Source organism: Larus michahellis, chromosome 3 (assembly GCF_964199755.1).
Source record: "Larus michahellis chromosome 3, bLarMic1.1, whole genome shotgun sequence".
Lineage (NCBI taxonomy): Eukaryota > Metazoa > Chordata > Aves > Charadriiformes > Laridae > Larus > Larus michahellis.
In genome coordinates, this window is record NC_133898.1 from 58,095,192 (window position 1) to 58,114,149 (window position 18,958).

Here is an 18,958-nt window from a genome sequence, read left to right on the forward strand (position 1 = left end):
AGGAGTGGAGATGAATTGATCTCAGGTCCTCTCCTGTCTGTTACTGCCTCCACTTCATTCCCTTATGTGCTACTGACCACAGGGAAGGGGGAAATGCTGCTACTGGTTGGTTTTGGGGGACACACAGAGTTGTGGCTCTGTTTATGCAAGAGAAAAATATGTGGGCAAGGCAGGTTAAATATCTGCTAGAAGACATTGAGTGGGACAAGACGGATCCTGCTCGTGGGTGTCAGGAGAGAACACTAACCTGAGTCCTCCATTGTGAAGCATTTTTGGACATAACTTAGACCATACTTTCATGACACAGTCAGTGCATCACTCAGCTCCAAGAAAGAATCTCCAATTACAGAAGGGAGAAGGTCAATGAAGAAAAAAATGAAGGTTAACGATGGAGAATCAGCGAAAGCTTATGGGGATTTTATTAGCAGTCTTAAATAAACACAGCCCATATTTTTAATGGATGAAGAGGACCTGCAGTTCACAGCAAAAAGACTCCCAGAAGGATGAAGTGCAGAAAGCAATTAGGTGGGCAGAAACACGATCGCAAGTACATGCAAGAAGAGCCTGAAAGCCTCCTGGAAATAGCCCATAATGCTTTTACTCCTACTGCAAGATAAACTGGTTCTTGCTGCCCACAGTACTCCAGAGAAAATCACAATGCCTGCAATTTTAGGAAAGTATCTCCTGAGAAAGCACAGCAGGAGCACATTGTGTATTTGCGCTTTGTCTGTTTCTACTTATAACCTTCCAAAGCTTTCGACTTAACAGACTGCAAGTTTTGCCTTGTGAGGGATGGGCTCGCTCTTAGAGATTTTTCTCTAAGACCTGGGAATGGACTTTGCTTCTCCTGAATCAAAACAGTGCTCTCATTAAAACAATTTTCTCACTATGTGTGTGCAATGCTGAATGTACATGCCATCTGCACTCCTGCCACTCATCCCCTGCTGTAATGGCCTGCTGCAAGGCTTGGCCAAACGGCATCTCCTGCCATCTAGAGGCTTTTTGCATACGCATGAGGGTATCTCCAGCATTCACGTTTGACCTGATCCCCAGACGTAGCTGTGAGCTTGCACACAAGTCACACTTGGAAAGGATGTGCTGGAACTACTCACAGCAAGAAACCAAGATCAGAAATTCTTCACGGGAGTCTAAGAAACTACAGTCCTCCCCTCTCTTGTCCTCACAGCCTCGCAAATGGTCATGCTTTCCTCTGGGAGCCAGCTTGTAACTTCCATTTAGAAAAAAGAAAAAAAAAAAGCACTTTTTTTTTTTTTCAATGAAGAAAAGGTGATCCTTCAATTTTCCTTTTCAATTTCCAAAAAGGTGATCCTTCCCCTTTATTCAGCACTGGTGAGGCCACACCTGGAGTACTCTGTGTTCAGTTCCAGGCTCTCCAGTACAAGAGAGATAATGGAGAGAGTCCAACAAAGGACCACAAAGGAAAGTCTAAGAGAACTGGGAATTTTCAGCCTGGGGAAGGGAAGACTCAGTGGGACCTTATCCTTGATGCAGGGAGTAAAGAAGATGGAGCCAGACTCTTGCCAGTGGTGTACAGCGACAGAACAGAAGTGAACTGACACAAACTGAGATACAGAAACTCCCATTTAAACAGAAGAAAAATACTTTTTATTTTGTGATGGTGTTTGCACCCAAGGACCTCGTCCCCAGGCTGTTGCCATAGCCTTTGACACTTGACATCCCAATATTGACACCACAGTTCTCACACTCAGCTACGATTCTGGCGTCATTCTGCTCCAAGTGCTCATTCCCAGCAGGGCCGTACTTTTCACCGACTTTTGTGTTGCAGCTGGCACAGTGATGTGGCACAAGTCCTGTGGGAGTTCTTCCTGCTTTATGGGACACAGAAGCACGATGAGAAAGAGGCAGCAGCAGTATAAGGCATGGCTTTGTTTTCAAATGTTACCAGCCCTCAGGCAGACTGGCAGCTCTCCAGGGGTGGGATTTTTTTATACATCCATGGATGCCAGTCTCGCCTTGGAAAGCAGAGCTGGGCTGCTGCAGCATTGACCTCATTCCTTTCTGCATTTACCTCATTCTCTTCTGACGGAGGAAGACAGCTCTTCACATGAATAACATCTAGCTGCCTGGCTAGGAAAAAGGACATGGATTTTGGAGACAGAAAACTCTACAGTTTCTTGTAGGAAGGAACCACAAGGAGCGTTTCACATTGTTTAGTGGGTTGGTTTACCTCCTGCGAAGGCCTTCAATTATCTTTCCAAGTGACGCCCAATGCTTCCTTCATTACCAAAGAGCTCTTCTGTTCGCATCCCGGGTCCACATGCTGGGCTTTGGCTGCCCCCGAGAGCCCTTGGCATTTCTCACATGCTGGCAATTGTTCCCGATGCCTTTGAGGCAGAAATCCCAATTCTCACAAAAATATGGTACAGTGATCAGAGATTAGCATCTGGAACTGACCAGGGCCAGACAATGCTTTGAGCAACCTCTTCGCCTGTCTTTTCCTCCCCACCCCTTCCCCTGTTGTGTTTTTCTCCCTTTCTTTTCCAGCCCTGTACAATTCCCCACCAGGCAGGGCCCTGGCGTCCCTCTGCCCCAGAGAGACTTGGACCAGAGGCGATGTAGGCACAAGCCGTGCGTATTTTCTCTCTGTGGGGATCCTCCCTCTCCTCCATCCTGTTCCCTCAAGGATCGCTCTGACAAGAAGGCAGGGTTGGTGCAACACCCCTTAGAGCCTCTGAAGGGACATGGCGTTCTCCAAGCTGGCACCAAAGGCTTGGAGTCCAGATGCAGATGTGGCTTTGCCAGCAAGGGGGGGCATGGGAGGAGAGCTGATGGAGGGAAAGACCTGTCCCTTTTCCCTTAGCACCATCCGGATCCACATGACATCCCCTGTCACACAGCGCAGTCACAAAGCTGTACAGCCGTTTCAATGGAGACAGGGTTTACCTCCAAGCTGGCATGCTGCTTCTCCTATGGTGCCACAGCAGGACCAGTGTGTCACGGGAACAGCAGGGAAGGGGGAAAGGAAAGGGCAGAGCAACCCATGGGTCAGGTCACTGCCAGGGCCTTGGAGAGGGGATCTGGATGGGAAGTGGCTTTCCTGACCCACATGGCTTTAGCTGCCTCTTTAATCCCACCACCTCTTAAATAACCAAAGAGCAAAAATAGTATCATCTCTTCAAGAAACTACCTACTATCATGACAATGTGTTACTCTGCACATGGGGCAAAGGTTGCAAATGTGTCAATCAGATCACCTCATACAGCACAGAGGACTTACCCAGACCTCAAAGTGAAGGGAACAGACTGCATACCATTGCACTTCATGTGCTTCCCTGTTGTGTCCTACTGCTGACCCTGCCCTGGCTGATTTAGTCTCAGGGAAGATTTACACTGGAGGGGAACAGAGCACAGTGCCCTCCACCCCTGTCCCCAGTTCCTCTCCAGCTGAGGCTGCAGAAAAAACAATAGCCTCAGCTCTTCACCCATGATGACATCCCTGAATGGGACGTCCCACCCCAAGGGTATTTCCAGCAGGGAATGAAGGAATGACATCTCTGCAGATGAACAAATCAAAACCCCGTGGTCTCTGAAGGTGAAAATGCAAAATGCATTGGCTGTGAGGAGGGAACATCCATCTTTAAGCAGTTGACCAAAACATGACTGGTGAAACCGGGCCCTGCTCTTAAGAGTCAGTGGCAGAAGTCCCACTCACACGTGCTGAAGACTGGGCTCTGGACCAAGGCATGACTTTGATTCAACAAAAGAAAAAAAATACATTCTATTATTGGATGCCTCCTCTAGGATCATAAAAAGTCACTGAATAATTTAGATTGGAATGGATCTCTGGAGTTCTCACATTCGATCTTTTGTCCACAAGGACTCCCAAGTCCACTCCTGCAAAGCTGCTCTCTGGACAGTCACCCCAGCCTGTATAGCTTCAAGGGGCTATTCCATCCCATGTGTGGGACTTCTCACTTCCCTTTGCTGAACTGCACGAGGTTCCTGACAGCTCATTTCTCCAGCCTGTAAAAGTCCCTCTGATGAGCAGCTCTGCCCTCCAGCACATCAACCACTGCCCAGTTCCAGTTTAGTATCATCCGCAATCTTGCTGATGGTGCACTCCATCCCATCATCCAGGTCACTAGACAGTCTTGGCCCAAGTACTGGCTCTTGGAGGTTGCAGTTGCAACCAGCTGTCATTTGGATGTTGCGCTATTTTTGATCACAACCCTTTGAGCCTCAGGGCGCAGCTGGTTTTATGTCCACCTTAAAGTCCAACTATCCAAGCCATATCCCACCAGTCTGGCTACAAGCACACAGTGGGAGACCATGCCAAGGACCTGATGAAAGCCAAAGTAAATGACATCAACTTTTCTCCCCTTGTGCACAGGGCCAGTCATCTCAACAAAGAATATGATCAGGCTGGTTAGGCATGATTTGCCCTTGGCAACCTCACACTAACTACTAACCACCTTCGAAAGGGAACAACACACACCTCATAGAAAAAGTTGACACCCACTCCTCTCCCAAGGAAGACTTTTTGAAAGCTAACAATTTGTCACTTTCTCAGATTACTTGACACAGATGACCAGAAAGGATGAAATAGAAATGGAACCATGTATCATAGGTTTATTAGGGAAAAAAGTTATACTTCAAGACCATATAGTTGGCACTGTACTGAAGCAAAAGTATGTGAGAACAATTAAAATGTTAAAACCCAAATCACCATGAAAAATAAAATGCTCTTTTAATTTCTTTAGTTCCTTTTTTGTCCCCGTACAATTTACAATAAGTACCATAAGTGACTGATAAGGTATTAGTTCTACACTACACTTAAGCTGGAATGAGAGCGAGAGATGGACCAGAGACCGAATCCATCCCCCAGGTATGCTGCCACTCTCCCAGGCTGTGAGAATGGTTAAGTCTTACTAACACGAGCAAAGGTTGTTGAGCCGTTACCATGAAATGGTAAGACCTTGAAAGTTACTGAGTAAACCATTAATGCTAGATTTCCCAGAAAGACTGCTAAAGAAGTCCTACATTATTGCAAGCTTCCAAATGCCTGCTAAAAAAATCATCATTATACCTTTCATTCATGTCGGCTTTTGCTTTCTGGTCTGGATGGAAGAAATTTCGGTAGTATTTTAAATGAACTGTATCCCAATTTATCCCCAGGACGGATCAAAGTCAAATGGGTTTCCTGCTAGTTGACTCTTGTATTGGTGGCTTGGGCTTCTATTTGGAGAGCAAATAAGTTAAAAGCAGTTTCTAATTTGCAAGTTACTCATCCCATGCATCTGCACAGTGAAGTGAAAGATACTGACACGGAATAAATAACATACAAAATAAGATGAGAATGGATTGAAGAAAAGTTGCACTAAACCTTTTAAATGGTAAAGGATAGAAAGCTTAACTGATGCTGATAAACTGCTGAATATGTGTTTTTGCTGGACTATACAGTGCCACTCTAACATGGATAGAGGGGTAGATTCCCATTGAACGTCCAGTCCAAAGGCTGCCAAGGAAGTGGGACACAGGTCTTTGATCAATATTTCAAATGTTAGATCAACAGTACTCACAAGAAGAATACAGCTCTTTCCTTGGTTAATATATTGTGCATAGCCATATCTCAAAGAATTAACAGCACCTCTTACATAAAAATTCCAAACATATTTATCTAGTGAACAAGAAAAACTCAGAGAAAACTTAGTACTCTAAGCAGTACTTCTGCAGATGTACAGTACTGTATTTATATAGATACAGATATAGATACCTCAAAGTGAATTTACACTGTGACGTAGTGATTAGTCCAGCAGTGGGCAAACCCACAGGGCAAGTCTTCAGAAGCACATATCGCCTTTGGTGGGCAGCCGGTTACATGGCATGATTGCATAGGAGAGCCCCATTGGGCAGCAAAGGACAGTTTAGCATCCCATTAAGCAAGCACAGCATGCTTAGGTCGTTCCCGCAAGATATAAGAAACTTCCAAATTTTCATGGCTAATACAGTTCTAGTTTTCACAGGTCACATACATTGCAACCACCTCTCCGTGCCTTAAAGACCCAGAGGAAGAAGGTAGGACACGAAATTTATATCCCATCCCTGCTTCCAAGCAGAAATCAAGCAGCACCACAGATTTAGGCTGGTAAAGTGGGGACCATGTTTGGCTTCATGGGGGTTTCTTGAGCAGCTGGTCTTCACTGGTTTGCCTCATTTCTCTTTTTTTTTTTTTTTTCTTTTCTGAATCAGTTGCTTACAGTCAGCTGGTGGAAATCTTTTGAAAAGCATGGTCGGCCTGCCCTGCCTGAGACAGGGAAGCAGACTGCTACCATTTCCCTGGGATAGGCACGCCACACTCATACCAGCCCACGTAGTAGTAGGGTGTTGTGTATCCAATGCGTCCAAACGATACAGGCTCCTGGCGGTACTGGCGGTAATACCCTGATGGGGGAAAAACGGCCATTTGCATTTCAAAACAGAGACATAATAATTTAACAAAAGTAACAGACGCAGCGAGAGTCAATCCCACAGCCCAAATGAAAACTTAGAAGCTGTCTGGTAGGGAGTTTTGTCAAAAGGGTATTTGCTAGCCCTGGTATTTGCTTTAAATCTTTGTTGAATGATTTCACTCTGGTCCTTTACATTTCTTGTAGTTTTGATTCGTTTTACTGTCCAAAATCTCTTGAACTATTGTGTAATGCTGTAGTCTGCCAAAGCGCTTCTGCATTTCACTCCAAAAGGTGGCTATATTTCAGCTGTGTTTATGAAGTTTGCAAGTCAGTTTAAATATATGAAGGACTCTGGGGCAAAAAATACCATCAAATCCTATTATCTCACAAGGCTCAAGAGACTATCAACAAACATCAGCTTTTCGCAAAATAAAAAGGTATCATTTCATGCAGTAAATGTGGAGTTAAGCCCTTTCTCTCCCTTCCGATAGCCTTTTCTTCATCTGCAGAAAGAATGTGACTGCTTAAAGCATTAGGAGAGGTGCAGCATTCTTCTCCGCATAGCTCGTGCACTGGAACATCTGAAACACTCATGTCTTGTGCCAATAATATAATTTCTGTGTGCTCTCTATCTCTGTCTCCTAGACCTAGTAATACACATCTGGATTAATCATCCCTCTTTTGAACTGAGAAATGCAGTACTTCCCAGTGATATACATCGGTGGCTATTTCAGTTTCTTCCTGGTAACATCACCATGAAAAGAATATCAACAAACAACTTAACATGGAAACCATTAAAGCCAACTGAATAATTTAAATCAACTGACTTATTGAAAAGATTGGCTGACTTTCATGATTGGGTTCGTTTCGTGGAGAAAGCCACAAAAGCGAGAGAAAGTCCTCTTGGCTATGTGAGCTGAGCGGTTAACTCAGAGAAACTCCTTCAAGGTGAGAATTTTCCCTCAGAGGGAGATATCTACCACGCCAGAATAAACATCCTGCAGTCCCACCTTAAGTCACAGAATCACAGAATGGCAGGGGTTGGAAGGGACCTCTGGAGATCATCTAGTCCAACCCCCCTGCCAGAGCAGGGTCACCTACAGCACGTTGCACAGGAACGCGTCCAGGCGGGGTTTGAATGTCTGCAGAGACTGAGACTCCACCACCTCTCTGGGCAGCCTGTTCCAGTGCTCTGCCACCCTCACAGGAAAGAAGTTCCTCCTCATGTTTAGATGGAACTTCCTATGCTCAAGTTTGTGCCCATTACCTCTTGTCCTGTCCCCGGGCACCACTGAAAAGAGCCTGGCCCCATCCTCCTGACACCCACCCTTTAAGTATTTATAAGTGTTGATAAGGTCACCCCTCAGCCGTCTTTTTCCAAACTAAAAAGACCCAAATCCCTCAGCCTTTCTTCATAAGAGAGGTGTTCCAGTCCCCTAATCATCTTGGTAGCCCTTTGCTGTACCCTCTCCAGCAGTTCCCTGTCCCTCTTGATCCGGGGAGCCCAGAACTGGGCACAGTACTTCTAGAACACACTAGACGTACTCCTATGTGCTTTGTATTGAATGAACTGGTAAGAAACCATTTGCAAAAGCCATATTTGCAAAGATTGCATCTGGTCCTTTGTGGAAGAGTTTGCACCTCTGTTCAATGAGGTATGTCGTACAATTGGGAGAAAGGTTTCATAGACCTATACAATTTTTTCTTTCTGTTTTTGCATTTTGTTTCTGTAAATTATCGCATCATATGCCCCTCTCTTTCTTTCTCTCTCTCTCTCTCTCAACACCCACAAGTTCTTCTGGGACTTTCATAACCTGTTCAGCTGGGCCTGAGTACAAGACCGTCTCATCCGTCTCATCACCTACTGCATCAGCAGGCCTCCTCAGAGAGCTGCCAACAGTCATGGACAAAGAACCCCACTCCATGCCCTGCTCCCTACCCCTGAAACCTATGGACGCGATGAGAAGCACCTGGCCAGCACCCACTCCCGCGTTGCCATACCTCGGATGGTGGGCAGGGCTTCAATGTACGACTGAGGTCCCGTTCTTCCGTCCAGGTGCGAATCCACAAACTGGCAGTGGTCCTCTCCCCTTCCCCAGCTATCCCCAATGCTGTAGAAGGTGTCTGAAGGGTGATACAGACAGATTATTTGACTCAGAATTATTTTTGTTTGGGATGCTATTTACCACCAGGAAACTAGACATGGGAGAAAGCAGAAGTACTACAGTGACAAACACAGTATTTCTAATGAAAAAACAGTGGCTGAAAAGAGGGAGAACGCTACCTTCACAGTACAGAAGGAGATACTATGGAAAAGAGAAATGGGTTATAGCTCGGTAAGGAATATTCCCCATTTTGCAAGTTCATGGACACTGCACCACAGGTAACAGGTGGAAGGAATTTCAACCGAGCCAGTCATTTCAATATGTCATGAGAAAGTAAAAAGGACTCCATTTGTCAATACCACCAGCTTGAGTGCAGTCTCAAATGAAAACCGAAAACTGTGGAGCTCTCCCTCTAGCAGATGAGGTGGGTCCTGCTGCCCTGATTGTTTCTTATTGGATATTAAACACTGCCTTTAAACTATACAAATGCATTGCAATAAAAATAATACATCAGCACAATCTGAAAAGCCATCGAGATAATCCCAGTACCTCAGACCAACAATATGGAAAGCTTTCTTCATTAAGTCTCATCAAATACACCCGCGTAAGAGCTACTGTTAACCCCTGGGAGCACTGCCCACCCCGTCACTGTAATACCAGTCTTTCCTCCACCGTTCCCCACTTTCACCTGCCCTGGGGCTCTCCGGGGTGTGTGTCTGACCATGTGCAGCTGGGGCTCACCTGCCCATGGGGCAAGCGTGGGACTTCCCAGGGAGAGGTGCAGGGAGCAGAACTTTGTTCTCACAGTACAAAGCACATTGCTTTCTCAGGATGCAAAAACACACAGGCTTTTCAAGGGAAACTCCTTCCGGAGAGGGGAAGAGAGAACTCTAAAGAGTTCTGAACTCTAAAGAGTTCTGCTGGAAAGCTAATGCCAGGGCATGAGTGTAACGCAAAAGCAGGGCAGCTCAGCTGTTACATGGGACCTTCTCAAGAGAAGGACTCCCAAGATAGCCATCACGCAATTCCTTCACAGACAAGGTGAAGAAAGCGAGAAGATGGAGATGACAAGTAATCATATATCGGGAAATTCATCTCAGTGCCTACCTTTCAGGTCATCGCTGAGGTAAATCTTGTACCTTAAGGAGTTGCAAAGAACTACTCCTACAAACTTGCGGTACCAAGTCCGTTTCACGTACTGCTTGCCACTGCAGTCTGAATAGGTGGGGTCGTACTTAAAAGTGAAGGGGATCCAGATAGGTTCACCACCTTGGAGAAGATAAAATTCAACGTTAAGGACAGACATTAGCATTTCAGTCTGAGTTTTGCTGAGGTTTACATCCGATAGTATGTTTTACAAATAAATAAATAAAATAAAATAATAAAAATTTAAAAATAAATAAATAAAATGCAAGGGACTTGATTAAATCCCTTCTAGGCAGTAGACAGCAATAACTGTTAAAATGATAAAAAATATGATTTCATGTACCGAACCACAGTTTTAAGTTAACAAATAGCCTCACTGTTTTCAGTAAGACATCTTCTCTACCTAGTGATACTCTCTTTCTTTTTTAAAGGGAGCCTGATCCTAGGTCTGACAGTGGCACTGCCCAAATACAGTCACTTGCATTTTAACACCAAGTACGAGACTTACACCTTTTGCTATAAAAAACAGATGTTAAAAATTCTGCGGTGAGTAACAGCCTGTGATGCGAATTCAAGTCTATTCTTGCTATTTGGTTAAAAAGGTCAAATCAGAAACATACTTTTCGGTTTTGTTTTCCCACATTACATCAAAATAGACGAGGTTCCAACAACAGACAAGCGAGACCTTTCCTGGGGAACTCTGTCCAGAGCGCTGCTGCAGAGAAGTCTGTATCACAAAAGACTAAATATCCCTTTTGGCTTGCCTAAATGTTTGCTTTATACTAACCAAGACAATATAATTTCTTTTGAAATTGCTGCTGTAGTAATGTACATATAATTACACAAAAAGCTTCCAGTGTGGTAACTGATATTTTTCTCCCAAGCTACAGCACAGAGCACCATTTTTACTGTGCTATTTTGAGGAGGTTTACAAATGAGATTGAAACTTTTTTCTGTTAGTCATTCTTCCTCCCTCTCAGTAGGCACACGGACCAAATCCTGCAAACGCTTGCACGTGAGAAGCAATCGCTGATCAGCAATCCTCAAAACTCCACCAGTATGGACACAAAGGTAACTGGACCGACTTTACACAATTAGTCACACAGTGAAAGGAATGCAGGATTTTGGCTTTAGAATAAAGCAATAAACTCTCTATTTCTTGAATGCAGTTTTATTGCTGTGAATGGTCTGCTTTTGTCCACCACCTTTGCCCACCTCCGAAAATCCTGAAGGATAAACTTAGAATGTCCTGCAAGGGCTGCGCTAGATGTTCAGAAGCTCTTCATTTCTTTCATTTCTTCATTTCTTTCATTTCACCCAGAGCTCTGACACCTCTTTTTGGTCTATCTTACCTCTACCACTGCAGCTACACAAAAAACATTTTCTCTTTGTCCAGTCGGAGCAGAAACTACAAGTGCAAAAGCCATCACCTTCCAAAATCACCTTTCCATGAACAGACCCACAAAATAACTGACAGCAAAAAACCTGAAGGTGACCGGTGACAGGGGAAGGCCACTGCTCTCAGAGGCCTCCCACACTGACTGCCAGAGACACCACGTGCTTGTGCTCTCCGAATCCTGTGCATCATCAGAGACATCTGAGAGGACATGGAAAAAGCAGACTAACAAGCATAATAAAACATAGAAGGGAGGGAGACACTGGACATTGTTTTCATGAACAATGCAGTCAAAAAGCCCCAGAACCAACCATTTGAACTGCTTAGGAAAGCTGACAGAGTGTAATAACCATGAGATCTTTTTTTCCTGCTTTTCTCCCCAGAGCACCCTACCAACGGACACGGCAGCAAGGTCGGTCCCAGCACCAGGAAATCAGTTCTTCTGATTAGGGGCCAAACCGGCTTATTGCAAAGTCAGTAGGCTGGGAAATGCAAAGCAGGCTCAACAGCATCGTGACATATCCCTGTCATTCAGGTCAGCCACAAACCCTTGAATTTTTTTATTATTTGTAAGGGCGTTAGGCTTATAGACGAGGCTAACAAGTAGAGACAGAACAAACTGATCCCACTGTCCAAGCTATGCTCAGGGAACTAAAGGACACAGATACAGAAGCAATACAGTTTAGTGCTTATTACTAAGCAATTAAAGCTGTTGTACCAGATAAAAGATGGGCCAAAATCGAGTGCTCAATCTAACACATCTTTACAAGGTTTCTTTTCAAAGACCAGAATAAGGGATCTTATGACAGAAAATGTTTTTTGAATTAGCACAACCTGTTCTCACTTAAAACTGTAACTCAAATTGCCTGTTAATGTGCTTCTAACACCTATATTATAACTGTTTTACACAGGTTTTATGCATGTCATGAAAGAAATAGTGGAATAAGACTTACCAGGTGGTCTGACAATGAGGAGGGGATTGTCTAGAAGAATGAAACAAATACAAATAAATTAATATTTTGTTCCAAACCTTGTTTTATAATATGAAAGATACAGTGTCAAACAAGAAAATGTCAGTTGCAAAACAACTACTTTTAGCTACATTATGAACGTGGGATTTACATGTCTCCTCGATTTGCAGAGCTAATGAGTGTTTGTTATTCCGCTGTTTTTCTCCGTTGAGGAAACTTGCCACAAGGCTGTATATTTAATACTGTAAAAAAAATATTGAGAATAGTATCAAAGTTCAAAGCCAACTCTGAAACAGATTTCCTCCTCTCAGGGGGTCCTCAGAGCAGGAGGAGAGTTTCCCTGTAGGCTTCTGAATATATAGTGTAAGTTACACCTGCAGGCCTAACTTCCAAAGGGATATGTAACCTACCCCTTGTATGCAAATCTTGGTCTCAGACATCCACCACGTTTAGTACAGTTGTTTAGTGGTTTTCATAAATAGGTGAAATTTATCATTTTAATTCTTTTTGTCATAGTGACAGAATTTTTGCAGAAGCCCCCTGGGCAGCGCGGGGTGCACTGCCCACTGCCTCAGGAGCTTCTGGTCATGTGGAATACTCTTTTTTAACAAAAGAAGGATGGAATAGGTGTGGAGTAAGGATAACAAACCAACACGATCCAATGCATTAGCTTCTCTGTATTCATTATATTGCAGTTTCTGTCATCTCCTAATTAGTCCATAGTGTGCACAAAATACCTGAAGAAAAAGCACAGTGCTTGTATACCATTGGGGAAGAAAAATTCCAGGGAGTTTTTCCAGTTTGATGAAAGGGAACAACGCTTCTCTCTTCTCTTCAGTGGGTTACCGGGGTAAGATCGAACATTTTCAACAAGCTACTTGCTCCTAGGATGGCATTCTTTATTGAATATTCTCATCAGCTCACATCTTTCAATTGGACTCGAAGAGCATTCTGAACAAACCATTTCTGTCTCTTCTGACCTGCTCCATCACTGTAACTATACCATCTGGCTTTAGATTTAGCAACTGCTTTTGTACTTCTGCCAGATGGAAAGCCACCTTTGGCCACATGACAAACGAAAGATCAGTGCTGCAAATAAAAGTTTAAATCTGGTGGATTTAACCTGTTAAATAAAGCTCGCAAGGGAGCTGACTTTGGACAGGAAAACTAGGCATCCAGGCTCACATACTGGCAGGCAGCTAATCGGCAAAACTCCCTGCAAGATACAGCATGGCGTATTTGTCCAATGTTAAACATTATGCTTGGATTTATACTTGAGCTTCTTACTCCTTTAAAAAAAAAACTCAATATGTTATGCAGGACCATTTACTGATCTTGCATCTTTGTCTCTCTTCTGTGAAGAAATGGTTCTTAATGGAGCTTCTGAAGTGAGCACTATGGGTTGAAGCCAAATGAGCAAAGGCAGAGACTCCGTAAACCTCATGTTTTCCCAAAAGGGCAAAATTTGCAAGAGACAACAGACATTTTGCTCAAGTAAAGACTGAATAATTTGCCTTTTATTTCTTAGTGGAGTCATTGGCCTCTGGCTCAATGGAAGAAGAAATGGGTAAAAATAGCTCATTTAACGTACTATTTTTAGAAGGGGGTGTTGCTCTTGAACACACTATTATCCCTGTGAAAGAGCAGCATGCCTTGTCAAAAAAAGAACAGAGATCTTTGCCCGTCTGATGGAACAATTGTTTCCTATATTTCTTCCAGAGACAACCACTTCCAACTGTTCAGCTGTTCACAATTAGGAAGCTAATTTACTAAATGTTTGGTCAATCTATCAAAGACATTAAACTTCCCATTGCTTCTGTATTGTTGAACATTAGTAGTCTTTTGTATTTTAAATTCAACTTCCTGTTCCCCTGAAGCTCACTTTAATGTCACTTAGATTTTCATAATGGCATTAGGAGTGCATATTATTTTCCTAGCTTTACTGAAAACAAACAATTAACCTAAAATCAAATATCTCAAAAGCAGCAAGTTCAGGATAATCACCATTATTACAATGCTGGTTTCAGTCATTGCCCTGTGACATCTGTTACTAGGAATTCAGTTTTGAGATGAAAATAAAAAGCAAAGCATACCAGATTCTGTGATAAATGAGACTGAAGAGCTAACAGGTCCATAACCAAAGGGATTCTTTGCTTGGACTTTAAAATAATACCTGAAACAAAAAGAGAGGGAAAATAAGATTAAAACACTGATTCCACTGCAACTGCTTTATTATAAATACTACTAAAACAGGGTGAGAATCAAACCAGTAGAATTCCACCGAGTTCAGGTGTCCTTTGCATTAAATGGAGTTGGATACTCAGCCAGGGTATGAGCTGGCTGTCACAGACAAATTTCTCCTTTTTGGAATTGCTTACATGCATATTTTTGGATCACTTATTTTTATCACCACCCTTTCCAAAAAATACACACAACTACATCCACTTTATATGAAAGAAGCAATAGCAACAGACTAAAAGGAAAAGTTGCAAGGAAATTAAATTCTGATCTCAGGAACAGTTTTAAATCAGATTAACTCACAGAACCACAGAATGGTAGGGGTTGGAAGGGACCTTTGGAGATCATCTCGTCTAACCCCAACTCCCGCAAAAGCAGTGGTGTGAACTGCAAACTAAAACTAGATCAGATTTATAAGAGATCAGAAGCTGAGCTTCTGACCTTTCTGTAAAAACTCTAGCAGCATTAAGATCACAATACTTGAGTAATATGAGAAAGTTTCACATGTTGCCTTATTGATTCCCCAAAGTATTTAAATCATATGCTTAACTTGAAGCACATGACTCGCCACTAGAACTCCATTCTTTGCTTGATAGAAGCAAAGTTATTATCACTCTTAGAGAAGAATGTGTAAGCACATTTTTACTTCATTTCCAAATACAGTAATTTTTATTTGATGCCTATTCTGACATTTTTTCCCCAGATTAATGTTTTCTTCTTTCCTTTTTTTCTTTGTATCCAGTCCAGCAGAAACCAATTAGAATGGAAGATTACTGTAAAAAGTTCCAGCACGGCATTTTTGAAGTTCCTGGGTTAAGGTCTTCCTTTCCTGCCTGCTTGCTCAATTTCATTCTTGTAAAGAAATTAACAAAAAAATGACCATGCCTCTGTAATATCCACATAGCATTTGAATCTTGATTTAGCCTCTCGACCAAAAGCAGACACCTCCAAAAGCACCACACATGACCCACATAACAGGGCGAGCACTTACGGGTGCCACCAAGCACTGGATTACCTCCCATAGCAATGTCCCACCTGAGTGGAAGGCCTGATGCTCCTGGTGAAAGTGAGCCTGCCCCATTAAAAACATCAGGCTGCTCTTGATCACAGAATCATAGAATTGCCTAGGTTGGAAGGGACCTTTCAGATCATCTAGTCCAACCATCAACCTAACTCTGACAAAGCTCTCCCAATCCTGCACAGAAACCTGCCAGTGCTGCTCCACTTGCACAGCCCACGCTGGGCCCAGACAGCATGGTTCACGGCAAACATGGTCTGACATCCCCTGGAAGCTATTGCCACCTGGCACGGTTTGTGTCTTCTCTTCTGTCCACAAGAAATGACAGTAGCCCTTGCAACCTAAGAGTATAACGTGGTTTAATGCCACAAAAGATGCTCATATTTTACAGCCTACCAGGCTGCAGGCAAATTCAACACAATCCTGTCGAAGGAACTTTGCTATTTTTAGTCTGCCACTCAATTTTTATTGTGTGCACTTTCCTGTACCATGAGATGTATCTGTTCCTCAAGGACTTAGCTACAGAGCAGGGCCTGGAGGTTGCTCCTGAAAGGAACCTCTCTGGCCTAAGCACCAGCAAAGCACATGCAAAACTCTTCACACTGAGAAACCAGAGGGGAACCAGTTGAACCAGCCCTTTTGGCACAACTGAATCTCTTTTTCCATTAAAAAGAATGTTTGCTTTCATGCAAAGTGAACTGCTTCATGTCAAAATCAAAATGGAAAGACTGAAAAGACGTGCAAATAATATCTACTTCTTCAGCAGAAGGGTGGCCGTCATCTGAACACAGGATTTTACTGTGTAGCAAGGTGTTTACCTCCAGGGGTACGTGCTAGGTGATCAGTGTGGAAGCTACAGGAACTGAAATGTTCTGGGCTTCATCCATGGCACAAGCTTTACCTTGTATCTGTGCCAGACCTGGAGCACACGCATGGTCAGACCCTCTGCGGGACACGTTCCCACCCCTGCAAGGGGGACATGCCCCCTGTCCCTGCTGCGTCCCACAGCTGATGGCAGAAACCAGCTCCACTCCTGCTTTCTGCAGACAGTTCTGCCTGTAATTAACAACTATACGATGCTCACAAAGGACTCACAGCTTTCTTTTAAAAGACACGCACTGTGGCAAAAAGAAACCACCTTAAATAGTGACATTTAGCAAGGCTGTGTCTTTTGCTCATTCCTAGCACAATCCTCTTCCTGGGAGAAATATTTGCCAGTGGTTTTAACTATTGGCCTTGATTTCTCAACCCCAGCTTATGAGTGTTTAGTATGGCTGGAAAAAGAGGAGAGGGGAGTGAAAAGCCTCCCGTGTGCTCCTCCGCTTCTGGCCACCCGAGTAAGCACGGCAGCCTGAGCACTGCTTTAATCCCCTGAGCTGCCAATGCTCTCACAGGACACCTGCATCCATCCACGCCTCCTTCACCCACTCGCACCTTCTCCACTTGGGTCGGGACAGGGGCCATCGGCACAAGGCTGACCACAGGGACAGGACACAAGGCAGCAATTCCTCATGTGACTTCTGAAATGGCCACAACGCAGCACCAAGCTGCGCTGGCTTAGTCCAACACTTGGTGTGACTACTTCAGAAGAGTAGGAGAAAAATGTTTTCCAGCCTACATCTTACCTGTGATTACCTACGCAATCAGGGCAACTGTGCATTCCGGGGTCCTGCTATGTATATAAAAGCCCGTCTGGGACACATGATTGCTCAGGATGCCTGCCTGACTTTCTGGAAAGAGCAGCGAGGAAGTTCTGAGTACTTTTTTCTACGCTAAATTGGAAAATTATTTCCTAAGCCTTTATATATACAAGAAGCCTTTAGTAGTGCCAGAAAGAGAGCCAGGTCTCGTGACTTGCTGACCTGTGATTTAAACATAGATGATGCTATGATTACTGCATTAAGAACGTCAATGAAATAATGCAGTCAGGATATATTTCTTTCTCAGACATGACAAATAAAATAGAAATTGCCAAAGCCCTCCTAGGTCCAGGCATCTGACATTTTCATTAGTCAGAATCATTCAGCTGATGAATTTACCAGGAAATCTCAAACCAGTATAACTCAACTGTTCTTCATCACATAAATACATGAACAAAACTTGTAATATATAAGTTGATTGTGCTTTGATTACACTTTGCCTAGGCAGAACTGCAATGAATTGTTACCAATAGGCACAAAAGATTAACAACTGCAAGAGACGCAACACCATTCGCTACTCATTTTCAATACAGACAAGAAAAAAGCTTTTCCTCCTAAGGAGAAACCTCCTTAGAGATTTTATATATCACTTCTACTGACATGTCAAAAAAGGACATAATAAACTGTAATGGGGCAATGAATATGTAATATTTTTATTCATTTAGACTATATGACTAATCGTATCACCATACCTGTCACTTTGAGCAAAATCATTTTATGACTTAACTCAAGGTGTCTCCCTTCTGTTCGCATTAAATAGCTGGCACTTGCAGCCAGAAAGTGAGATAATTGCTTAACACGCTAATAAGGGAAACAGCTGTTTTTTAAAAAAAAAATCATTCACCGCAAAATCCTTTTTCCCACCTCTCCGAAGGGGTGCCTGCATGGACCCCCCGGCCCCATGCCCCGTCCAGCGTCAGGCTGAGATGGTGGGACACCAGCCAGCCATGGGGCACACAGCAGCACCGTCCGCATGTGCTGCAGGTGGCAGGGTGGGATCCACAGCACCGGGACCGCATGCCAGCCATGGGGACGGTGGGGTGGCTGCTGCTGGACCTCCTGTGTCAGCACAAGGGTGGTGGATGTGTGGAGGGTACATGCAGGTGCCTGGAGGGAGAGCCACGTGCTGCCCAGGAAGGGGAGGGAACAAGCCGACGTGACAGCACCCCACAGACCCACTGCCCAGCAGGATCAGTGGATGAGGGGGAAAAGAGGCTGGGAGGAGGTTGGGAAGGACAGGCAGGTTTCCTCCCACAAGCATGTGGAGAGGGCAGCAGGGGCTGACACCCTCCCCCTGCAACTGCACCATCCCTCCAGAAGAAAAACACATAAATCAGCTGCCTGCAGGTTCACAGGCTAGTGCAAAGTGCCTCCCTCCATCAAAAACAGCCTAGCACTACGTTTGCTGTGAATATTTACAAGAAATATTATAATAAGACACTAGAGCAGAGTGAGAAGAGGAGCTTCCTACACAGCTGGTATGATGTAGGTATGTGCCACACAGATCTACCGCTTGCACAGGACGAGGGTTTCATTGACCTGTTACCTCTTTTGTACTGTCCGGTGATGCACAGCAGCCAGCTGTGGCTGATGCTATTTGTTGGACATACTGCAGTTTTTCTTTAGTAGGGATACAGAAAGGAAACAGAAATTTTCGCTGCATCTCACCCCCAGACCCAGAAGATCCAGGATCTGTTTGCAGTTGTGGGCCCTGAGTAAACGTTTGAAAGCTTCCTATGAAGTGCCTTGTACAACAGTGGAATTGGTAGCAGGCACTGTGGGATCAAAATGTCCCTGGAGGGAACAAAAACAGCGGACAGGGAAGAAGATTTGATGAGACATGGAGATATGGTGGTAAAGGACCATGAGACTATCATGAGATAGACTATCACGAGACTATCTAGCCACTCCCATCAGGCACCAACACAGCTTTCCCACAGAAAGGCAGGAAAAA

General features: G+C 44.0%; 1 protein-coding gene across 1 annotated transcript in view; it reads right to left on the reverse strand.

Annotated features, from left to right (window-relative positions):
* Nucleotides 1-4,590: 4,590 nt before the first annotated feature.
* Nucleotides 4,591-18,958, reverse strand: part of FNDC1 (fibronectin type III domain containing 1) — a 72,177-nt gene continuing 57,809 nt past the window's right edge. Inside the window, exons 16-20 of the mRNA XM_074580336.1 lie at nt 14,142-14,221; nt 12,031-12,060; nt 9,643-9,804; nt 8,432-8,554; nt 4,591-6,422 (exon numbers count right to left, since the gene is read on the reverse strand). Of these exons, the coding sequence (XP_074436437.1) occupies nt 6,307-6,422; nt 8,432-8,554; nt 9,643-9,804; nt 12,031-12,060; nt 14,142-14,221 (511 nt within the window). The 3' untranslated portion in view covers nt 4,591-6,306. The remainder of the gene's footprint in view (nt 6,423-8,431; nt 8,555-9,642; nt 9,805-12,030; nt 12,061-14,141; nt 14,222-18,958) is intronic.